This window comes from Apostichopus japonicus, chromosome 4 (assembly GCF_037975245.1).
Source record: "Apostichopus japonicus isolate 1M-3 chromosome 4, ASM3797524v1, whole genome shotgun sequence".
NCBI classification, from domain to species: domain Eukaryota; kingdom Metazoa; phylum Echinodermata; class Holothuroidea; order Aspidochirotida; family Stichopodidae; genus Apostichopus; species Apostichopus japonicus.
The window spans coordinates 5,915,669-5,940,070 of record NC_092564.1 but is presented as its reverse complement, the minus strand read 5'-3'; the positions used below and the strand labels follow the sequence as shown (position 1 = coordinate 5,940,070).

General features: G+C 39.6%; 2 protein-coding genes across 2 annotated transcripts in view; one reads left to right on the top strand and one right to left on the bottom strand.

The window, feature by feature from the left end:
• LOC139966273 (uncharacterized) overlaps positions 1 to 24,402 on the bottom strand; it is a 262,794-nt gene that overhangs the window by 98,073 nt on the left and 140,319 nt on the right. The window lies entirely within an intron of this gene.
• LOC139966269 (protogenin A-like) overlaps positions 1 to 24,402 on the top strand; it is a 79,896-nt gene that overhangs the window by 37,539 nt on the left and 17,955 nt on the right. The window contains exons 3-14 of the mRNA XM_071969120.1: positions 3,034 to 3,187; positions 9,657 to 9,925; positions 11,648 to 11,806; positions 12,487 to 12,765; positions 13,133 to 13,267; positions 13,906 to 14,061; positions 14,797 to 14,933; positions 18,699 to 18,861; positions 19,888 to 20,073; positions 20,544 to 20,636; positions 22,185 to 22,356; positions 23,801 to 23,940. Of these exons, the coding sequence (XP_071825221.1) occupies positions 3,034 to 3,187; positions 9,657 to 9,925; positions 11,648 to 11,806; positions 12,487 to 12,765; positions 13,133 to 13,267; positions 13,906 to 14,061; positions 14,797 to 14,933; positions 18,699 to 18,861; positions 19,888 to 20,073; positions 20,544 to 20,636; positions 22,185 to 22,356; positions 23,801 to 23,940 (2,043 nt within the window). The remainder of the gene's footprint in view (positions 1 to 3,033; positions 3,188 to 9,656; positions 9,926 to 11,647; positions 11,807 to 12,486; positions 12,766 to 13,132; positions 13,268 to 13,905; positions 14,062 to 14,796; positions 14,934 to 18,698; positions 18,862 to 19,887; positions 20,074 to 20,543; positions 20,637 to 22,184; positions 22,357 to 23,800; positions 23,941 to 24,402) is intronic.

The window sequence follows — 24,402 nt, the reverse complement described above, 5'->3', positions numbered from 1 at the left end:
TAGATTTGTATTAAATGTTTCTGTCACAGAACTGTTCTGCAGAACAGTGTGCTATCACATTTGATATGTTGAAAAGTACCTTTTTGTAGGCACAAACTGACTTGGTCTGAGTTGCTCCAATATCTTGGTTGTGTAACTAAGCAAATGAAATTACTTGTAAATTTGAGAGAAAAGCAGGATTATGGAAGAATGCCTCACAGTGATCATTAAAACTGAAACATTTACCGATGATATCTATCATTAATGTGCAACGATATGGGACAATGTGCTTCTATATATAATCAGAACCTTACTGAGTTAATCATGGTTACTGATGACTGGCAGCTCTAGTCTCATGAAAGAACAATTATAAAGGATACAAACATGAACTTACATAAAAGAACATACATTATATCATTATGTAAGTTGTATGCATTACATTATGGTAGAGAACTCTGGCCTGGAACAGTAGTTTTTCCATGATAACAGAATTTGAGAGATATTTTCAATTGTTTAATTATGTTTCTTAGCTAGGTAGCAATAATTGGATTTACTACCTGACAGTGTAAGCTACACTCTAACAACTGGCAGTGTGATTACCCTAGTGAATGTCTGTTTAAAAAAACAACAACAAATAATGCTGGAAATAGAATATGTGAAACGTAATTGATTATCCAGTGAATATCATCCAGCTACAATACACTAGTGATTGAAAGGCTAGTTTTGCAATTGATTGCTAGCTAACCATAAACTGCTACCTTTTTAGAGTCCTTGCCAGAAGGCAAATTCGGAATGGATTTAATGGTGAACGTTCGTGTATAGTATGTGTTGTGTGATCCTTGTCAAGTACAGTGACAATAGTAAGCAACTTAAAATTAAGTGTGATGCTAAATGCAAGTTTGCAAGCTATGATGAATATGCTATTCAAATAAACTACGTTACACAAACAGGTTAATAGTACCTCTAGATGCTATCATCCAGAAAACCCCTTGTGTCTCTCTCTCTATATAAAAGAAGAAATACCTGGCTGCAATACCACCTAGGAAAACCAATTTAGTAATAATAATAATACAACAGATTGTTTACAGTCTAAGGATGAACAATGAAAAGCCTCTTTCACAATGCCCAGTGGAATTCCAGAATACTCTGATATATAATGTAGTTCTGCTATACAGCTCACTGGATTCTTCTCTTCTATTCATTCACAATGCTTAAATTAGAGATACTTTGTGGTCATGTTTTTGGTATCTGATCATTTTAAACTGTTATAGGCATCAAATTAAATTTTCCATATCATCAACATACTGACTGTGAAAATACTGTACCGTTCAACTACAGTACATCATGTATGTGGAAACAAAATCATGCGATTCTTCTTACGACCTGCATAATGTTTTTGCAGAAGTGCTGCAAGGTTTGCTGTGAACCAATTGTTTTAAGTCTTCAAGACATACACAAATCAAATCAGTCTTGTAGATTTTTGTAGTGTTTGAGTTTTACTTGCACAATTTAAGCAATAAATTCTTTCCTTGACCAACACAAGGGAGGTTGTAACAGACATTCAAACTCTGGTCATTCAAGTATGTCTTGGCTGGACTACTCATTCATTAAACATTATTACTTCATGATGGTAGATAGAGTATCTAGTTCTCCCCTTTGCAGTCTCATCTAGCACAAATAAAAAAGACACATTACAAAACTTCAAAGTAAGAAATGCACATATAGATAGATATGGTGTTTTTCTATCTATTGGCTCCAAGAGACACACAGCCAGTGTTTTGATTTTGTAGTTTAAAGAACAGTCAGTGTTAGTTTACTTTTGGTAGGAAGTTGGACGTTGTGTTTGAGGCAATTCAGTATGTTACTTTGAGGTGATAGCTACATGTTCAATTCGTAATTTTCTGTTACTAAAGTACTTAACCATACTAGCACAGTATCAAATAACACAACAACATAAATTGCATTTTTGATAATGATGGATCTTTAATGACACTCAGCTGCCTTTGTGTACTAGTCTCGAGTAACAGTTAGGTCATCATAAATTGGGTGGGTGGTGGTGATCATCCTTCTGTTTAAAGTCACTTGGCATGTTCATTAGACACACATGTTGTCTTCATTAACCAAAATATTTCTTGTTACAATAACAGTCCTATCTGATGCAGTTGTTGAATTTTCCTCGTGTGTGGTCTGCCCTCTTCAGGTCACTTCGACCATGGAGCTATTACCGTAATAGCTCCATGCTTTGACCTAACATGATCTTGGTAAAGATGCATTGATCATCTCTTTAATAGGATTAACTGATAAAGGATGTTTTGATGAGGAAAAAGACAATTTCCAGGTCAAACTGTTTTGTTAGGAAATTTTTTAGATGTAAAAGCAACCTTCCTTTTTGGAAGTGCACCTTGTTACAGTTAATGAACGTTGATATTTGTAATACAGACTTTGCTCTCTGTTCATCAAATGTCCACAAGAGAAGTTTGATAATCAATAAATAAATAAAGATGGACTCTTACTAAAAATTCGACAACCTTGTAATCGCTGTAGATTATCAGTTGGTGGTGGGACAAGTTATCTTTTTAGCCATTTCTTCTTCTGTGGGTTAAAGGGATTGTGCTGTGGCAAGGAGTTTAAAGGCTCTCTCTTGTAAAAATTTCCTTCGATGATAGACTTTCAAGTTCTACTTTGTGGGTATAGCTCATGCAACAGTTTTGTGTGTGATATCATCATTTTATGCATGTACAGTTTACTATTGATAAGTGATTTGGACCATCAATGCAGAAATTTTTTTGTAGTTGTAAATAATTGAAAGGAATCAGTTACAACACCTGTACTGTACAATCCCTCCGTATGTATTGACTATTGTCAGCGAATTTACACTGTGTCGAAAGTGATTAATAAATGGCGCAAATACCCACATCATTACTTTGTGTAAAGTGCTCTTACATATGTAACACACAGTGGTCATGGCAACTTTTGACATCGGCATTCCGGGAAAATTTGATTCAGTTGACATATTTCATGTTTCTAACTTATAATGTTTTGCTTTGTACACAGCCCTGCCACAGTTTTCTGTGGATCCGGTGTCCATGAACGTGACATCGGGATCAACAGGGAGATTCTTGTGCCATACAGATGCAACTCCACCGCCAATGATAAAATGGAAGAAGGACCGAAGGATCCTGAAAATGACTGGTAGTTACAATCCAAGGTAAGGAGGAGGAGGAATCTGGTGGGAAAGTATTAATACTCTATTTTGCTTTTAACTGTAAGAAATGCCTCTCTGTACACCTCCGTTCGAAAACCAGTTCACGTTCCGCTCTGGATCTGAACATTTTTTGCACATCCCAAAAAATGGCCCACGTATCGTGACAGCCCAAGATTATAGCTTAGCTATATGGCCCAGAAGCATGGCCCAACAGCACAGCCCAGATGTTTGACAGTGTAACAGCATGGTCCAGGCACCCAGTGAGAGTTTCCTCGTAGCTTCTAGGCAACTCATGACTATAGTCGACTATTTTGGTACATCGCTTCACTCTTCATTCAATTCAAATGAAAATTCTCAATTCATTACTGATATCCCTTGACCCAATAGAATTCACCATATTCAAAAACAAATCACTTTTACAAGGGTAAAACTCTTTGGAAAATGTGTCTACAGGTTACTCCCTGAAGTAGATTTGGAAGGAGGATTTTGTTGGCAGGGTCCCCGGATGTGAGATTCGGGGGTGGGGGGGTGGGGGGCTTTGCTAAGTTGTTATCCGTTAGTAGGTTAAGTAGATGAGTAAAGTGCAAGGTATACTGGAGACAGGTAAGTATCATTGCTCATAAATTATCAAAGTAGTAATAATTTATGTTTTGGTGACTTCATCAACTGTCATCGGTGAACTATATATTAGTTGTCCTATATTCTTGAGTGGCATATTGCTTGCTTTCTGGTGTTGGGAAACCAAATATTGCTGGTTGTGTAATTTTGTGCACCAAAGCCAGTTTTGGATAGCATATATGTTTGCTAGTTGAATATACTCTGGTGGGTTTACTTTGGTTTATTTCCTGAGCTATATATGTGGAAACAGCAGGTCATAATTTCCCCTCAGCAGTTGAGCATTATATTAAGCTACCAGCAATGATATTAATTTTGTGGCAGTAATATCTGAAGTGCTCAGAGGTTTGGCTTTCCATGCTATGTTAAATGTGTGCATGTACACAAGGTAGTCTTTGTTTAATAGGTACTGTTAGTAGAGATGTTGGTCTAATTAGATGTATTTACTTTGAATCTTCTCTTACCTGTCTCCCAGTCAAAACATGCAAAGTTCCTAGCTGCCTGAACTGTATGAATGGAACGTTTTAGCTCTGTGACACCACTGTGACCCCTCTGTGACCCCACTTCATTGGCACCGCCCACTTCCTGTCCCTTCCGAATCTACGATTCAAAGAAGAAACTTTTTTGTTGTTGGCATGACTGCGAATTTTTTTTGCCAAGCTTGCATCTACGTTGTCTTTGGTGATTGTTTTTTTTTTATTCCCTCCCAATGCATAATCTGTATAGACAGACCAGTGACCTAAATTTGCTTGCTTCATACGTATACAAAGTGAAGAGTAATCCAAAAGGAAAGAATCCAGTACAAGTTGGATATAGGTGAAGTTAACCTGCAGTAACACACATGTGCATGTCTTTCATTGGGAGTCCACCATGAATAGAAATGGCTGCAGTGAAAAGAAATGAATCATACACTTGTAGAGGAGGCCGGCCCTTCATAGTAATTTCAGTGAAAGAGCCAACACAGCAAAGCATGTTACATCAAGTGGTAGCCAGCTTTGCCCCTAATAGTTTGCACCTCTGTTTTAAACCCGGTCTACAGCATCGTAATACAAAAGTAGGATTCTGCATTCCAGACGCAATTTTCTTTTGAGGGACAAAGTTACACACACACACTCACAACTAGGCCTATGCAAAATATAACAAAACATATCATCATTTAATGGAAAATACATCTTCTTTTCTGTTCAAAAGAACCACAACTGCTTCTCAAAAGAACCAGATAATTTATTTACAGGTTACATCACTTGATTTTTGCATGGTGTGTGCACTGTGGAATTCTAAAAGTCATAGAGGACTTCATGGACGGACCCACATTTTTCAGAGCTGGATGGATGCAAACATTTGAATTTGTGTATCTGCAGGACTCAAATTTTAAAGTCCTACTAACAATAATGTTCTAGTAGAATTGGTAAGATCTTTTCTTAACGCTCTGCTCATCATTTTACATTTCACTGACTATGCCATCTAATATATATGGTGATTCATTCATGTTTCAAAAATTCCTAGCAAATTGCCAACGTTCAAACAAGTGACCCAAGCAATGTCATTCATGTTCAGTCTTTCTCATGCCATTTTCAGTACTTACTGAGTTTCTAATTAAATCCATCGTAGGGCTGATTTAAATCCTAATCTGGTTTGTAGTATAACATGTGATTTATCCATAAGCAGGATAATCAGGTCACAGAAGATATGCCATAAAGCTTAAAGCAGTGGTTTGTAACTTTAATTAGGAATGTTGTATGAAAAGGGAATACTGTATTATATATCCCAATGCTCTCTGACATAGAAATCTTAATATACTCCCTGTATGGTGTCTTGCAGATGAACTTTTAGCATGGAAATTGAATCATTAATGACTTTCTAATGAACATTGAATTGGCAAAGACCTCTTGGAGTTACCTTTACTTCTTCATTTGCAGTCAAGTTTGAGTATATTAACGGTTAAGTATGGTAAAACTGGGGAAATACATAAGCAGGTGCTTTAATACTATTGGTTCCTGTTCAAGCTCTATGAAAATATCAGAAGATATCATTTTCAATAAAATAGTTTTACATTGTTTCCTTTCTTGGTAACGCTTTGAACCAAACTTACTGGCAAACCACTAGCCTGTGGTGTGACCTTATGAACCCATTATGCCGACAATTGATGCAACTTGTGATGTTATAATCTTGTGTTGAACATCTTTGGATAATCACATGACCTTTTTGAGAGACTAAAACCCTTGGGTCAGATATTTTTCAATTCATTTGCAAGTTGAGATAAATTAGTGAATGATTCCACTTTGTCTTTTGGAGTCTTGCTCAGAGGAGGGGGGAGGGGTGGGGGGTTGAAGGATGCAGTTGAAGGATGGGGGGTTTGAAGGTTAAAAGGTTGAAGGGAGGGGAAGGATTCAGGGACTGGAGGGTTCAACGAATGAAGGTTAAAACCAAACTGAAACCTGTAAACAGACATAATTAATTGTTGCCGGTCAACCCACTTCTATGGAAGTCATAATAAAGTCATCCCCTGAGTTCAATGCCACAGGTTTAATAAACTCTTTGTATGCTCAGAGGATGTGGAGATTACTGGTAATTTGTACTGAAGAGGGAACCCTTGTTTGTAGGCTATGATACCGTCCAGGTTCATGGCGTGTTTGCTTCCATCACCCAAAGGACAGGGTGCGTGATATTTTGCTGACTTAATTTAACGTTCATTCTATTACCTGTAGAGAGTGACTGTTAACAAAAAATTAGGTCAAGACACAATGATTGGCTTTTGGTTACTTTCCCCAATCCAGCATACTAGGTCAGAATGCTTGAGAGCTCTTTTTGTTTCGTCCTCCCATGGCACTCTGGCTCCTTCTCGTTACATCCCCGCTCGTTTGTTTCTTTGAAATTTAACTTTGAATGAATTGCCAGATGATGTTGACAGATAATCCTCACAGGTGTAGTGGAAATGTGATCGAATGGATCGATCAAAGCGATTTGATCCTGTGCAATTGGTTTGACTCGATGAATTTACGATGCTACCTTAAAAAGGGAAACTGAGTGACTTCAGGTTATTAATCACAGTGTTTGTGCGATCATCTTCTCGTGGTTATTTTGATGAAGTAATTTCCACAGTCGAAGCTTTGCAGGTGCGTATCCAGGGGGGGGCGTTGGGGGCGCGCGCCCCCCGGGTAAGGAAAAGAGGAGAGAAAAAAAAGAGAAGAAAAAAGGGAAAAGGAGGGGAAAAAAGAAAAGGAGGAGAGGAAGGAAGGGAAAAGAAAAGAAAAAAGAGAGCAAAAGGAGAAAAGGAAGGAGTAGAAGATAGCCAAGACCTCGGGAAGAGAAAGATCCCTATTATATACACAGGGTAGCCAGTGACAGATCAAGGATTACGGAGGGGGTGTGCGCCTCACCCTACCCCTTACCCCGACAACTCCATTTTTGACGTTTCCGTTTTTCCTCTCTCACTAATGTCGTCGGGGAACATAACGCATTTCGGGAAGAGGGCGACCGCCTCCCCCCCCCCCCCCCCGAGCAAATTTTCTTTATGACATCGCTAGTAATTTCAAAATAGACAATGCTTAGATGCAACTTACAAGGCCTGGGAAGTGTCATTTCCAGCGATCTGGGAGGCATTTTCGGCCAAAATTTTTCTTGTACGCTTCGCGCCAACTCATAGTTTGCCTACAGGCTTCGCCCTCCCTTGGCAATTACTCGCTACACGCCTGTTCGAATTTGTAAAGCAAAGAGCAGATATAACATCATATCAATGAGCATTGAAATGCATGTTCCACGATGAATAGCCTCAAAAACTGTCAATGTGTGTAGTCAAAGGCGTAGGAGCCAGATTGGATTTGGGGGCTGTAATGACTTGCCCGAAAAAAAAGCAAAAATTTTTCGCGCGCGAAGCGCGCATTCAACATGTCGATGCCAATATCATATAGGCAAGATCGGTCATTACATTGTATGGCATCGTGTACCGCATGGTCCGTCAAAGTTGCACAGTATGCCGCCGGATGCTAATGTAAACAACCAAATGTCTTATGTAGATGGAGAAAAAGCGTACAGATCCATTTATGTCAAAACTCTCTTTTACAGTAGTAATGTCGGCCAAGCTTAGAACTTTATTTAAATTACCAAGGAGGTCATTTTAAGCTATTCATTGCTATTTATTTTTCATTCAGTAGGTGCCCGAAAAAAATGGGAAAACAATTGGGGGGGGGGGGCTGCAGCCCCCGCCTCCTACGGGACCTACGCCTATGAGTGAAGTGTTCGGTTTCGATATACCTGATATCGGAAATATCTGCTATTTTTCTGTTCCTTCAACCAAGTTTTGTAAAAGCCATTATAAGAGGTTGCAATATTTCTACACCAAGAAATTAACTGTGTCGGAATTTTCGACAATTTCCTCACCAACATTCTTCATCATACTTTCCTCTACTCGTTCAATTTTGACCTGTCTGTTAGGGGTTCAAGGAGGTTTTTCTATATTGGTTGTCTATAGATTGAATTTTGTGCAACATTATGGGGATGTTTTCAAGTGATTTTATTCACGAGAAAAGTGAATTTTCAAATTCTCAACAAGTAATGGGCTTAAACCTTGAAAAGTGGGGCTTTCGGATATTGTGGGCCGTGACGTAGAATAACCTACAAAAGCAATGATCCATAGGACATGCAATCAGGTCGAACATGATGTGTGACTGGTGACAATCTTCAAAAAGGTTATGGATGGAAAAAACTTTTGGGAAATACTTGGTTCTCAGGCAAAAGTGTACATCTGGTTGCTCATTTTCAAGCCCGAGAAGTGCCATTTCTGGTGATCTGGGGGTATCAAAACCAAAAATTTTCTTGTACGCTCCACGCCAACCGATGGTGGCGCTCCGCTTAGATAGTAATTCGCGCCCCCCGAGTTAGAAAATCCTGGATACGCGCCTGCTTTGAGCCTAATTGTTTTTTCGTCCACTGTTTACGAAATACTCTCTCGTGTAAAATCTTTGCCTGAATTTTCATTGAACTGTCCTCGGTACGTCCTTAAAGCTGTCAACAGTACTACTGTAGACATGGTATCTTTATCGGTACAATTTCTTACAGGATTATGGATTAAACTTATGATATAATAATCCTTGGATGGTGAGCAGTTTGAGGTAATTTTTGAAGTTCATCTGAAGGGCATTGAGATTTTTACAAGATTTGATTAAATGATGGAGATAGTGAGATCATTTTGAGGCTGGTCATGAGTTAACTGAATATTTACCTCACTCCTCTCTTACCTGTCTCTCATACATATGCACTCCAAGTACTGGGCCTATAAATAACTGGTAACACTCTCGCATTGTGCCCCAACGATGTGACACACGTTGGAATGGTAGATTGAAAGGACTGGGTGGGGGTGGGGGGGGTGGGGGGTGGTAGAAGGTCATGGGGGCACAGTGTAAGAATGTTAGCAGTTGTTATGGGCTAGGTAGATTGGAGGGCATATATGTATAGGAGACAGACATGTATCGTCGTCATTCGAAAGTACTCAGTCCAGTAAGATTTGGGGGTCGCATGGTCCTACCGGTCAGTATTGGTCATTGTTTGGATATCAAACAAAATCCTTCTCCTTCCACAAAAAATGTTATTCATTCATAGTTGTTGGTAATTGTATTGGAATATTCATCCACTTAATAACTTCCCAATCCTCTCTCACTCCCCCTCCCCCTCCCCTCCCCTGCTCCCCCTTTAACATATCAGATTGACCTTTTTGCAATAACAGAGATCATTCATTGGAAAATTTAGTTTTTGTATTTTAATTTTAAACAGTTAATGGGGGCTCTTTTAGTATGGTGCCATTGAATTTTTACTGCTGAATGGATAAAATCTGCATTTTCTGCTTTTGTCTTCACTCCAGGTTTACCATGTTACCGGGCGGCATCCTTCAGATTGATAATGTAACGCAAGAGGACGCAGGAGAGTATAAATGTCGAGCAACCAACCTTCTCCGCAGCAGAAACAGCAGAACTGCAATTTTGAATGTTTTGCCGCCATTTCAGGGACCGCTACCCCAGGTTCCACGAATCGTCGCGCCTCCGCAGAACTTGATCAAGAAAGTTGGAGAATATGCGGTTTTCGAGTGTCTCGCAAATCACCCGGAGTATGAGGTATCGTGGAGTCGACAGGGTGAGGATTGGTTGCTCTCTCTCAACAGAGGAGTTTGTCTCATAAAGTTTTCAAATCCTTCCGTTTTCAAGTTTGGCTACGGTCAGATGGAGCGAGTTTTCCATCCAGAGACACTCCGACTAGGCAAACTCTTGTAAATGAAGCCAGTTGTCTCTAAAACTGTAACCTCATTGAACATCTCGATGGAACGACTCTCTAGTTAATTCATCAGTGATGTTCTTCAGATTCTCAAACTGGCAACTTTGAGAGCAGTTAGTTTTGTCTCATCATCCCAAGAGATGCTCCTGAAAGTACATGATGATACATTTCAAAGGAAGGGAACATTAAGCCCATGCTCTCAACACTTTCATAACATATATATAACTAGACCTATTCTACTTTGAAAGGGTGGGGGGGCGAGGGAGGATTGGATGGGGGGACAGGTAGGGACTGTTGCAAGTGGGAGTGGAGAGGAAATGTTTTTGCACTTATGTACAAAGCAGTGTTGAACAGGCTCATTTAAACGGGAAATAATGAAACCTACTACTAGATGTTCCTGGCAGTACAATTTGGATCACATTGGTTACCTGCAAACACCAGCTCCTCTAACCAATATCACACTCTGTAAAGCTAAACAGAAGGTATAAATTGTGCACTAAAACCATTACATCAGCTGACTCATGAACATCGTTCATTGGGCTGTGAAAGAAGTGCAAGGTCATGCTGGTAGTGTATTGATGCTATTCACCTTTAATTGTTTACTTGTTCAGTTTATTGGTTGCCGTGGTTATTATGGACAATAGATACAGAGGATGTCAACCTCTGTTATACTTTCATAGGTGTACCTATTAATATCAGAAGCTCCAATTGCGTTTGTATGCAGATCATATCAAAAGGCCAACCTGCTTGAACTTTTATTGGGGTATAATCCCATTCAGTGGCGTAGGAAGGTACTTTTGTGTGGGGGGGCTGAAGACTGATGGCCGGCCTGGGGGAGGGGTCTAAGGGGAGGGTCCCCTCCCCTTTGGAATTTTTTTGCATTTCCAGGTGGCCTCAGATGCAATTTGGTGCAATATAGCACACTTCAACTCCCACTCCATTTTGTAAAGAATTTTGCATTTTCACCTGGCCTTAAATGCAATTTGGTGCTCCAAATGAGATTTTTTTCTCATTTGGAAATGAAAAAGGGGTTTTCTGACTTGCGGAGCGGGGGGGGGCGGAATGATACTTCCACCCCCCCATATTTTTCACTGGGGGGCTGGCGCCCCCAGCCCCCCCGGTTCCTACGCCCTTGATCCCATTCTGCGGTATGGAAGGTACAGTGGCTTGTAACTGGCACCCCCCCATGGCAGCCCCCTTACATGCAAATTAATTTCCAGGTGGGTGCTAGGTACATGTACTATGAAACTATTACATGCCTAGCCTGATTATTTGCCGATTAATTTCATTAAATTATCTGCAAGACATTTCTTTGGGTCATTATAAGCCATCGCTGATATTGCATACTATCATCTTGGGAAGCAGAATACATATAAAAAAGATGGCATAAGTTTGTACTTTGTGAGATGCTGCTGTGAATTACATTCTCAGGGAGAGTTGTGTACTTATATTTAAATAATAATTCCTGATGGTTAGCAAGGCGGGACCCTAGGCTCATCTCAAACTCTGTCCATTCGTGTCGGTTGTATATTGCAAAACACTTTTCCGGACGACGTTTTCTTTTTACTCTCTCGCACCTTACAGGGGATGAACCACTTAGAATGGATGGCGTGAACTACATCGGGCGTAACAACCTCTTCTTTATCAACTTGCAATTGGAGGATTCAGGGACCTACATTTGCTCCGTCACAAATAAAGAGACTGCCCTGAGCGTGCTTGCTAAAGCTAGACTTTCGGTGTACGGTAAGTGGTATCTCTCGTAGGTTAACAGGGCGAGCAATGACGTAAAACTGGTATCTTTTAGCATCTATAGACACTATTCAAATGGCCAAATTGCTACACAATTGTTTTGAACGTTGTGAATGCATCAAGGAATAAGCATAGCAAAAAATAGTTAAAAGGTACGTTCCCTTGCTACACAAATGAAAATATTTGTAACAGCTTTTTTACATGTAACCTTAGTTTTCTATATACCTTTATATGGTTAACAGAATTCAGAAATGTCACCATTGCCATGTTATATGAGAACTTTTTTTAATTTATTTTTGATTATTTCCTGTTTTTAGTCAGAACCCTGGTACTCTACTACCTTAATACTTCAGGATGAATATAAATCATCACGTCAAAAATCACATCCGTGCAAAATGCCGAGACTTAAATTATTACCTTAGAGAACCTGAAACTTGAAGCGTCCATCCATCATTTGGAATTTACAGCTTGGACCAAGCTTTGATTACCTTGGTAAAAATATTATATTGAACTGTCAAAGGAATTGCTGTTTTGGACACTTGGTTGCTTTAGCATATCTGACAACTTTTGACCAAATGGGAAATTGGATTGAGGTGTATTATAATTATTTCTGTTTCATGACATTGCTGTATTTGTACATTTTTTTTTATTTCTTACTTTTTCTTTTTCTTCAGAGCCTCCTACAATTCAGAGAAGCGATCTTGAAGATATATTGGACATTACTGTCGGAAGCATTGCACGGTTCTCATGTAAAGTGTCAGGGATCCCGAGACCGACTGTGACTTGGTTCTACCAAGGGCAACCGATTGACCCCAGGGATCGCTTGTCGATCCAAGACAACAACGATCTGGTCATAAACGGTGTCCGTGCCATGGACCGCGGTATATACCAGTGCATGGCGGTCAATGCTGCTGGAAGTGACATGGCTAATGCCCTGCTGGAGCCTTCTGAAGGTAAGAGCTCATCCAAATAGTGTCACGATTCGAAAGATGAAACACAGATAAAGAACTAGAATATATAGTAAAATATCAGTGAGGCAGGGAAAAAATGAGAATTTATGGAAATGTAGATTTTCTATGTATGTATCTATTTGTTCAATAGATTTCTTGTGTTTTTCACAAGAGAACATATGTGAGAATAAAAATCCTGTTTTGTCCGTCGGCCTGTAGTGCCTTTAGTAACAAAATATTTACCTGCCACAAACGGCTGTTAAAAGCAAAAAAAGTAGAAGTGGAAATAGTTTTGCGATAAATCTTTGACCCATTTTAAATAGTTTTTGTGATAAATCTTTGACCCATGTTTTGTCTTTTTTGTGTGCAGTTGTTAATGAGCCAAACTCCCCGAGGTTCCTGAGAGTCAACTATACCACAGCAACATCAATCAAGGTGGTGTGGGATCCGCCTGCAGCTGTTTCTAACTTTGTGGCGTTCTCTGTACACTATCAGGAGCGTGGCGGTGAGTAGCGACGACCGTGGCCACCGATGTTTATTTGTGCCAATAAGTTGCTAATGTATATATATGTTATAATATATGTAATAAACATGGCCGGCGTGGCCCGAGTTTATTCTTTAGTTAAGTGAAGCACGCTAGTGCATAGTTACGTGAAGCAAGGTGGCCCAAGTTCCATGTGGAATACTGGATAGGGAGAAGGCATATGTTCAGTGTAGGAAGAAGGCCCTGGATCCATCATGAGTAGATATCATGAAGGAAGAAACCCCAATGTGCCTTCATGATTACATGGGAAGCCCATGTACATTCATCGTAACATGAAGCAAGGTGGCGGAAAGTTCCGGTCTAGTTACAGGTGAATGGAGGGGAGACCCAGATGCCTTCGTAGGTTATCTGTAGTGGGACGGCTGTGGCTAAAATGGTCGCTTGCTGCACATGAGGCCGTCAAATGTCAACCATTGTCGTTATAATTATTGTCGTGTTAATCTGCTACATGCGGATGATGAAAATAGTAATGCAAGTTACAGATTAAAACACTGTAAGGCCGGCCCCTCATTTGAATTGTCAGGGTTGTTTGGAGTCGTGACCTCACTGTTGACCAGATGATGGTAAAGCTTTCAATTTCTCTTGTCTGTCTGTCACAGGTAGCGAAGAAGCACTGCCAGTGGACCAGAACTGCCGTAGCTTTGTGATCGAGAACCTCAAGCCATTCACCAATTATGTAGTGTATGCTTTGTCGTGGAGCAGTGAAGGCCCGAGTTCCCCCTCGAACAGAGTCTACCCTCAAACCAAAGAGGCTGGTATGTAAACGTCCTCTCATTGGTGCCTTTTGGATTCTCTGGGTAGTTTACGTGGAAAGACATAATTCAACATGTGTCTATTGATATTTGTTATTTCACCCGCCAACCATTTTCCTTCCTACTAGGCAGATTAGAGCAGAAGGTCAAGTTTTTTCCATTCATAAAAGTAAAGTGTTACTCAAAAAGCAAAATACACTTTGGGTGTAACTCAGGTTATCAAACATATTGGTTTTTTTTTACAATATGGGATGTGAGTGAATAAATAAGTAGAACAAAACAGAACACAAATAAAAGAGTTTTTCCGCAGAAGGCTGTATGTCTCACACTTTTGACTTCAAACATATTCCTTTCTCAGGACTAAGTATTTTGTTGCTTCGGTAAAGTTTTGAAGCGGATGATAACTTGTGTGTTAAAAATGTAAGAAAATATGGGGGGGGGGAGGTGGGCAGGGGGGGTTGGGGAAAAATGAAATGTTTTCAGATAGTTTTTATGTCTGAATAATTTTAATGAGAGGTTCCTACTTTAATCTCATGGCATCCTCCTTTTGTCAAACATGAAGACAGTTTTGTTCACATGGGATGTGGTTTCATGCATGTGCGCATACATGTGTCTTCTTGTAACGTGTAGTCGTTCTAGTTACAATGCTGGTTGTTCTTGCCATGATTAGCTGTTTCATAAACGTATCTACCAACGAAAATGCTTAAAATGTGCCTTTTCTCTTTTGGCGACAAACAGTTCCTAGGGCAGCTCCAGATTTCTTCGCGGGCAGTTCCAGCCAAAATTCCATCAAGGTTGCGTGGAGAGAATTGAGTTTCTTGGCAAGGAACGGAGTCATCATTAACTACATCATCAGTTACACTGCGGAAGACGAGGTAAGGGTCACATTCTAATTTCACTCTTAGACATCTCTCTTCTTTGATGTTTCACTTTACTTTGTGAATACTAAATGTCCCCTTACACCTTAAAAATAATTTGAATTCAGGCAATTTCTGTCGCCATGACAACTTTTACAATCTGAAAAATCTGCATATAGTGATATGCAATTATATTTTTGAATGTCATTACTTAGAGCTATGACTCATATGGTGTCCCTTCCTCTGATAGCTTCCAGTCTTTTCAGAATTGCTTGCACCTTGTTTTACACGTTTTTCGATGATTAAAAGCCAAACCTGTCATTACTGTCCAATCATAATTGTAGTGCAAAATAGTATTAACAAGGAAAGTTGTGATTTAGTATTGCTACAATATTGGCATTACTGGCCAAGTGAACGATACCTACATATCTGGATGTTGAAACTTCAAGTTTCATATAGTCTCTGTGCATTTGCAGTTGCGTAGCCAACGTATTCTGAGCCTGTCACGGCGCTTACAAGCATCCTCACTTTGTAGGTGACTATACTCCCTGGTGCGTTGTCCTCTCAAAGAATAACACCTTGAACGACCGAAGGTTCATCCTATTACTGCAAGCACTCCATGCACACTACAATACTGCGTATTTGCAGGCAAATGTAGTTCTAGTTCTCAAGTGTTTGCCAATGTCATTTACAAATTAGAAAAAAAAAATTCTTGGCAAAAGCATGTAATCAGCAGAATTATTGAATGGAAAACTTTGCCCAGTAAGTTAAGATGTATGCGGAAGGGATCTGTAGCACATTTTCGGTGTAAGGCAGCTTTAACAGTAATTCCTAAAAGATCCATATCTGTGGGTTGTATGTTTTATTTGGAATCGTGCCAGTTTTTTGCTAAAAAGTATTAAGCGTGTGTGTAAATAATGGCAACCCACATGCAGTAGGTGTCAAGGACGTTCTCTTCAAACTTCCAACAAATCGAATAGTTTAACGGGGACACATCAGCAGGCTATCAATGTTTCATTTGGAGCATGTGAAGCATTGCTGTTATCTGGTAATGGTAGATGTTATGCTGCGTTTAACATCCAGATTGAAATTATGTAATGGCGCACAGCCCTCGGTCTGTCTTAACATGTACGTACAAGTAATTGTGCGTCATCTCAATTCAATCCTCTGACAAACTTTTTAACTGACATTGGAAACTGGATTCATTTATATTTTATGTTTACATTACAAAATTTGACAGTTCCGATAACTTCCTAGTGCTGTTAAAGTTCAAATGTTCACATATGGGCCAACTCATTTGATAAAGTGTCATTCTTAAATTTGGTACAACTTATGTTTTGTTCCCTTGGTAATTTACAGTCAATCACTCTAATATGATTGGTTTTGTGACAGATTTAAATAAAGCATGTCAGAAAATTGAACTTTCTGCTATACAAAGTGGTACCACTATAATAAAGTTACTCTATTTATATGATGCTTTATCGTTTTCCATGAGTATGGCCAACGGTGGGGGATAAAAATAAAAAATCCTTTCCTGAACGTACAATTACAAAGCCAGCCGGCTTGCTTTATTTTATCGCTCCTTTTTTGCGAATCTGGTTTCAACTTGATGTCGCAGAGATTTCAACATGCCTAGATCGGTTTGTTTTTGCAGTACAGATGAACGACATAGTGATATGACAAAAACATGTAATCATACTAATAGAATTTCAAGGAATTAATGGGGGTGAGCAATCAGAGTTGGAGGGAACGTATTAGATTCGAGGACAAGAAAGGTAACAAGAACATTAAAGAAAATACACGAGTGAGCACCGATATGGATTAAATTGAACTGTCATATGATATGGAGACATAGATTTGTAAGTCACTGTTAGAGAAAGAAAAAAAATGATGAAGAAAGGAAAACCAGGTATCAAACAACAATCACTTGTGTTAATATGATAATAAAAGGTGACAGGATGATTGAAACTGAAAATTATGTATCCATCCCCTCTGCTCCAGAGATCATATCCGTGTTTGTCAAAATAGTCCGATTATTGTTTTACCGGAGGCGTCCGAATTGGTGGTCTTTCAGCATCAATCAGACAGCGATGTGCTTTCTGATGCTAAACTTGAAGTCAAGGTCATTAAATATTCAGTGGTCTTGGTAGTAGGTGGAGTTGTGGACAGTGCGTATGTTTTAAGTTCTTAATGTGGAGAGAGAGAGAGAGAATGGCAGTGAGTGGCGTCTGAAATTACCTGTTCTGTGTCTCAGTGTGTTTGTATAAACCTGGAAAGGAGATAATTGGATAACATGTACAGTGTCAGGGACTTTAATCACTAACATTTGACTGCAGGGTGAGAAAGTCTTGTCAAAAGATATCCTCTGGGAGCTGGGAGATGGGTGAAAAGCGTAGTGTTAAAAGAGGCCAGCGAAATGAATTAATCCAACAACTTTGAGATATATATAGGTTTCAGAATAGTTGACATTCCTTTTTGGCCTTTACCTTTTTGGTGATAAACAAGGGGAAGTGGCAAAGGAAAAGGATAAGCCAAAAATATCACAAAATGTGTCATTTATTCAGTGGTGTGAAGCAGATGTAATTCAGTCTCTCTCGTATTTTTCTTCTAGTTTTTATCGATAGGGTAAAAAATAAAGTGACATGGCTGTTGGGGGTCTTTGTCATGTTGACATTGTGGATTTATAGGATTTGACTATGTACTTAACTGTTTCCCCATGAGCAGCTAGTGTGAGTTTTGATTCAGTGTCGGGGTCATGCAAATTAATGGGATTTTACGGTCAATATGGAAACTCAATTGGCAGAAAGTTGTTAATTTATAAATTATGTTTGGAAATGGGAGATTCTATCACACAGAGATTAAAGGGATGTGGGAGGGTGTGGGGGGGGGGGCAGATTGGATAGTGTCAGGGGAGAGGGAGAGTGGAGGGGGTTGAAAGTGAGGTTTTTTGTGTTTTAGTATAATACGGCTGATTTATGTTGGTTGTTACCAGGAGCATACTAGCAGTCATACCACTTTTTTCACTTGTGGTTTTTTGAAAACTTTATGCTCTCGTAACTTTTGTGCCTTTTGGTAGATTTTATACATTTAATATTGAATTCTGCCTCAGTGGGGCTTGTAGTAACCTCTCTACCATGCCATTGATTCATTAAAGAAGTGTCTGATGTAATCATGACAATTGGGCTGGCAGTCTCAACAGAATCTATGACTTAGAGGTGGGTGGTACCAACACATTTTCGTTCATCGGTAAGAAAAAGGAAAAGGTTGAGACTATCTGTCCTCAGGAGAGGAACTATATCGGCATAGAGCAGATATCTGAAATTCCCCTGAAAGTTAAAAATTTGATTGAAGGTAACTTCCAATAATAAGATATATTTCTTCTGATATTTTTGGACCAAAAACAACACAAATAATACCATTAATTGCTCTGCATAGGACGTTCTGGAATGAAATATTAATTCGAGCAAAGGGTTGGACAGAATAAACATCTCACCATACCTGGATTGAGCTGTGTGCAATATGATAGGTCAAAACGGTGTCTCAAGCATAAGGCCTTATGGGTCCGCATAACTCCGTACGCGCAAGACAGTATCCAAAGACCTTGTCCAAAGTTGAGCTGTGAGCCACCTGATGATAGTTCCTGCTCTACAACTCCTTGCTATTCAAACTGCTCTGTGTCTCCAATTTTCACCTTCATTGCTATTATGATCTACAACTCAGTACTGGACAATAGCCAAACTGTGTAGTAGTGGTTTTATTCAAGACTTTTTGCTCTTGTTTCAGAGAAACGATATAACTGTGAGCGGAGAGGAGAAGCAGTGCGTCATCAACGGTTTGAAACCTAACACTGAATACAAGATCCGTATGGCTGCAGCTACTAGTGCTGGCACTGGAGTATTTTCCAGTTGGGTTGGCGTGAGAACTCTGGACTCCACCAGTGATGCCTGTAAGTTGCCATATTCCTTCTCTTTTCATCATGGTTTGAATTATTTCTAACATTTTAATCAACCAGTCAACCTGTTAACAAATTGAAGACCTGAAAGAACTGAAAGGATTTAACACTGCAAAGATGTGATCATTAGAATAGTGTTGATTAGGAAATAAAAAGGAGGGTTTTTTCGGAAAAATCTCAACCCTCCAGCGTAGCCATGAGGAAACAAAACAAGAGCGAAAGTTTTTTCTTTCTTTACCAAAATTAATATTTATTACAGAACATTATCGAAATATTTATTATTAATTCATTATAAAAAATAATGTGTAACTGGTGCACTTAAATCATATCCACATTGATTTTCACCCAAGTAATGAGTATATTATTCAGAGAAAATGATTTAAAGTAAGTCTCAGAAAGGATTAGATCAGCTTCTAATAAACCTCATCGTTTGTTTTACAGTATTAAACGACTTTGGCGTTAAGTCTTACATATAAGTTAAGTAATCATTACCCATCTATCAGGAAGTCAACTGATTATTTTGGTTCATCAAAGGTATCTGCTTTGAGAAGCTACTACACTCTAGTTACTTCGTCTTTGCCCAAGTCTCCACATATTTCCAAAAACATGATACTTTGTAAAACACAGTGAGCTGCTTGTTAAATGTGCACCCAAACCAGTGCAGTCAGTACCTTATAATCAGTTTTTACTAGCTTGTGGAAGTGAGTCTACAACAGAAAGTTGACTGTTGTTGATTGATCTGTAAATTTTACACAAAAAGACAAACTCCTCTCTAATTCATTCATTGCCTTCGGTTTTTGTATCGATTGACATTGAAGTGTGATTCCCCCACCCCAACCCCACCTGACCCAACCCCCACCCCTCCTTAGTCACTTTCCAAGGACGTATTTATATAGAGATGACCGCAGACTACGTGCTGGACAGTCCAGATGGTAGAGCATGAGTGAGTACAATCCTTAGCTCACGTATGAATCCTGTCTTAGCCAGTCAAATGGTCAATCTTAGTGTCCCTTTCAACAGCACTCCCTGCACCCATGGTCGATGTCAGTGCTCTCAACTATACTGCCGTCGAGATCAGGATCAACCTCATCGACGAATACGAGGACATAGTAGGCTTCAAAGTGGCTCTCTTTGATGACGAGGGGGTGACAGTGAAAGATCTGCTAATACCAGCCGACAATCTCATTTTCTCTGTGGGAGGACTGAGTAAGTACCCGCTGAGGAGGCATTTAAACTTTTGTAAACTGTATTTGTAAGTGCATGTCATATACTCTCATCTCATAGGAGCCATGTATTCCTGCCAGTTGCACTGCTGTACATCAGAACCCCCCCCCCCCCTCCTGCCATCATATGTGGGTATTTCATGGCTATTCCTAAACCAGCCTCCCCATTTTCTCCCACAACCCCCCCCCCCAAAAACACTTTGTCCCCCCATCACTTTCATTGCCGTAAAGGTTGTCCACAAAGGATTTCGTCTTTAGAAAGTTACAGTACACCTACTCAAGACAGTAGGTTGAAACAGCACTTTGAGTTAGTGGGAGCAGTTGAGCTATATCATGTGTAATGATTTATTAGCATGAGCAGAAGAATATGACAAGTTTGGTAACTTGAAGGGAGGAGGAGAGTTTACAATTGGGTTAACAACCGACTACTATATAATCGTTCACTCTACACAGAGCCCGCAACGACATATGAGGTTCACGTGCAAGCCTACAGTGATGAAGAAGAAGGTCACATAGCTAGCGGAACAGTTGCTACCTTCGCTCAACGTGAGTATAAATATAGATCTTCTTTGATCTTGCCTAGTGAAGTTTGTTTTGAAATATTCAACGTTTCCATATGAATGATACTGGAGAGGAAAGAAAAGCGTGTGGAGAAAACAAAAAGGCAAGACAAATGCAATGCAAAGACCCGTTGCAAACTGCATTGGACTGAACGCGACCCTACCTCAACTCTATCGTCCTTACCGAGGTTTTAATAGGGGTGAAGACCCAGATTGGTCTTTTGCTCTGACATTCGATCCCTGTACACCGAACAACCGATAATGATCGTATACAAACACCACTGCTTTCAGTTAATGCTCGATCCTCGTTTGGTTCACAAACAATATTACTTCCACGTGATCGGTTGCGTTCGTTAAAATTGTACAGCGTGTATATTAGAACTGCCCTACACTGCCGACGACCAGTCAGGTAAACACTACATGTTCTTTTTTCGGGGCTAGAAGCATATGTGACTTAAAACTGGCAATATCTTGATCAGTCATATTCATAAGCGAATGCACGCTCCTAATCCTGATTATCGAGGATTTTCCACATTACTGTGTGGAGACAGGTTGTTGATCAGTCAGGCAGTGTGCGGCAGGCTTAACATCCATATACTGAAACACCCTAGGAGCGTTCCTTAGTATGAAGACGTACCATCTTGTTTGTGGTAATACTTCAGCCTAGTTAATAATAATTGATGGCCGAAAAATAGCTTTGATATCCTCCATGGGCTCTGTTCCAATATCAAGGCTGTGGTAGTTTATCAAATTTGATGATTTAGTCTAGGTACACATATAACTAGCTGTTCTGTCAGTTTGATATAACCTATATAATTTCCCTAATGCTGGATATTACGTCACACTCTCTACACGGCTCGTGAAGACGATGTTTGCCGTCGTGGTTTGTACTCATTTCAGAGTCAGTTGTACTCTGTTGTCTGATTTTCATCTTTCTGATAATGAAATATCAGATGTGTGCTTTGCTGAAATCTTATCAACCGTCTAACACCACACAGGAAAACATTGTATTTAATTTGGTTTGCTTCGCTGGCATGCTGGTAGTACCAAATATTACAGCCAACTTCATGCAATTAGCAACATGATAAACGGTTGTAATCAGACATGCATGATCATGCATGATCATGCATGATGGGTTTCACACCAGCAAAATATAATTAAAAGGAGGTTTTAGTGAGAAAAACCTCTTCCAGTCTGCCAAATCAAAAGATAATAGAGAAAAAAGCTGGTTGAAAACTTATCATCTTAAACCACTTATGTAGATAGAAACTAGTATAATAATTATCGCTGGCTTGATTCCAATCTCAGTATGAACTCTCTGTCACACTGACAATATATACTTATTGTGGAAAGAAAACCAACACTCCCCCCCCCCCCCCCCTCCAAAACAAAATAATAATGATAAAGAAAGGAAATAAACTGAAAGAAGCAGTTGATACAAAATGTCAAAAAAAGAAAATTGTTTAGAAACCTTTTGTAATCTCTCTTGAGTCTTATGCTCATATTGTTTTCTCTCCCATTCTGTGTTTCTTAGCTGTGTGTTCCAATGGATTCCCACCTCAATTCAATCTGACATCGACATCACCCAGAACCATGTTTGTGACTTGGCAGCAGTCGTTGACGGATTCCCTGATTCAGGGCTACACCATCCGCTACTCTACAGCCATGACCAACGTCACCATGGCCGAGATCCCTTACAAAATAAGGTAGGGTACTGCTACTGGAAACATTTTCACGTGTGAAAGTTGAAAAGAAAGCACTCAATCTATGGAATTGGAATGTCACTCCGCCCTCCTCATTCAGACCATGGGAGCGTTGACTCCCGCCCTGTGTCTCCTGTCCTGTTTGTGTAATATGTTAAGTTGAAGCAATTAATCTTCTCTTTCTGAACCTCTATCTTATGCTTTCTGAGTACTTGGGGGGGTGGGGGTGGGGGGCAAAAGCAATCTATGCGATGGTGATGGTGTGGGCATGCGTGTGTGTGTTTGTATACGTGACTTGCTTGGAAACACTGTATAAAGTTCATGGTGGATTAACTTCCTGCTGGATCCCTCTTATTGAGTAGAAGAACTCTGTTCTTCTCTGTGAAGGGGCGAAATTGGTACAAGAGATCAACAGGTTATCTTAAATGGTCTCCAAAGTGGTCTTATTTACTGTGATTTATACTAGATGACTTTGGTAGTCATGTAACTCTCATTCATTAATAATAATTTTTAAAAGGATGGTTGGTGGCAGAGCTGATTTGCTAGTTCAAAATTGGTTAATGGAAATGTCTATTTGCTCGAACATCGTTGTCTTTATTTCACATAGGAAGACTGTTCTTTCTGGATATTGAAACATTTTGGAATAAAATTCTATACTGTAAAATCCTTACCAGTGAAATTGGAGAGCTGAAAATCTCTCTCTTTTCTTGTTCTCACTTAATTTAACTCACTTGTTCTACATTAGTCAGATGTTTTTGTGGAAGTTTGAGCAAATTATATGGCAAGGAATCACAACGCCAACTGGCTTTCTGGTTTAGACATATCTCCATCTTGCAGTTGGATGAGATCCTGCTAGAATCAGACTTTGTCACACATTAATCTTTGTTCATATATGAGTAGTTTATTTGATGCTGCAGATATGTACTTTGGAGACTTGACCAACAATCTTAGGCCTAGTGGCGAGTGGAATTTGGCGAGTAGATATTCAGTCTCGGTCGCCAAATAGCGAGTACTTTCAAAAATATTTGTCGAGGCCTGAAAATCTTTACAACATGATTTCTCATGGTCGAAGTCATGGATACTTTTCATACATTTTTTTTCATACACAAGGATCCTATTGCTTGTGAGGTCAAATCTCCTGTAGGTCACCAGAGGTCAAACTCTGAAAAACCTTTTACATGATATGTAACGATGGAAATCGTGGATACCTCTAATACTTGTGTGTGGATTCATAATATTGAGTACAAGACCCCTATTGTTTTTGATGGAGGTGTGTATAGCCACGTGCAGTAGACTGACCTGTGTTATCATGCCATAGTGTTATTGTAGCAGCTAGTTCTGGTTATACTAACAAGCAGAAGTCTAGTGCATTGAAGTAATCGAAACCTCAATGCATCTTGCATTCTGGTTATTAACATATTTGCATCTTTTGTGTCTCTTCTGACAGGGGTGGAGACAGGCCCCCACATCATCTTGAAATTGGCAACTTGGAGCCTTATACTAAATATCAGGTGGAGATCCGTGTTCATATTCCAAACTGCAGCGGTCTCTTTGGCAGCAGTAAATTTGTGTGGACCTTGCAAGACCGTGAGTAGTAACGCTTGCTCTGAGCTATTCTGGAGATGGTGATGGCAGTAAAACCTAGCTAACGACCCTTGATATCCTCTGCAAGTGCAAGGGTTTTTGCCAGTTTGCTTTTATAGTCTGCAAACAATTTTTTCATGGTCAACTGCACTCCTAATTTACATTAGTTCCCTCATTGTTACCATTGTACCTCCATCTACCTTTGTGATGCTCTTCTTGGTTGTCCCCCCACCCCTGTCCTCTTCCAGCCCCAAAGGGTGACCTTCAATCTTATCACTACAAAAGTATGGGCCAGTAGCACAGAATTCTACTCTAGGAGAAAAAATAAAAATCTAAGGAAAAAAGTTAATAATAAAATAATTGACACCATTTCATGTAATTGTCAATTTGTAATTGCTTGAAAACTGCCCCAGCTCCCCACAAGTGCTTCTGCCAGATGTCTCTTACAGACTTTGGAGTTTCCAA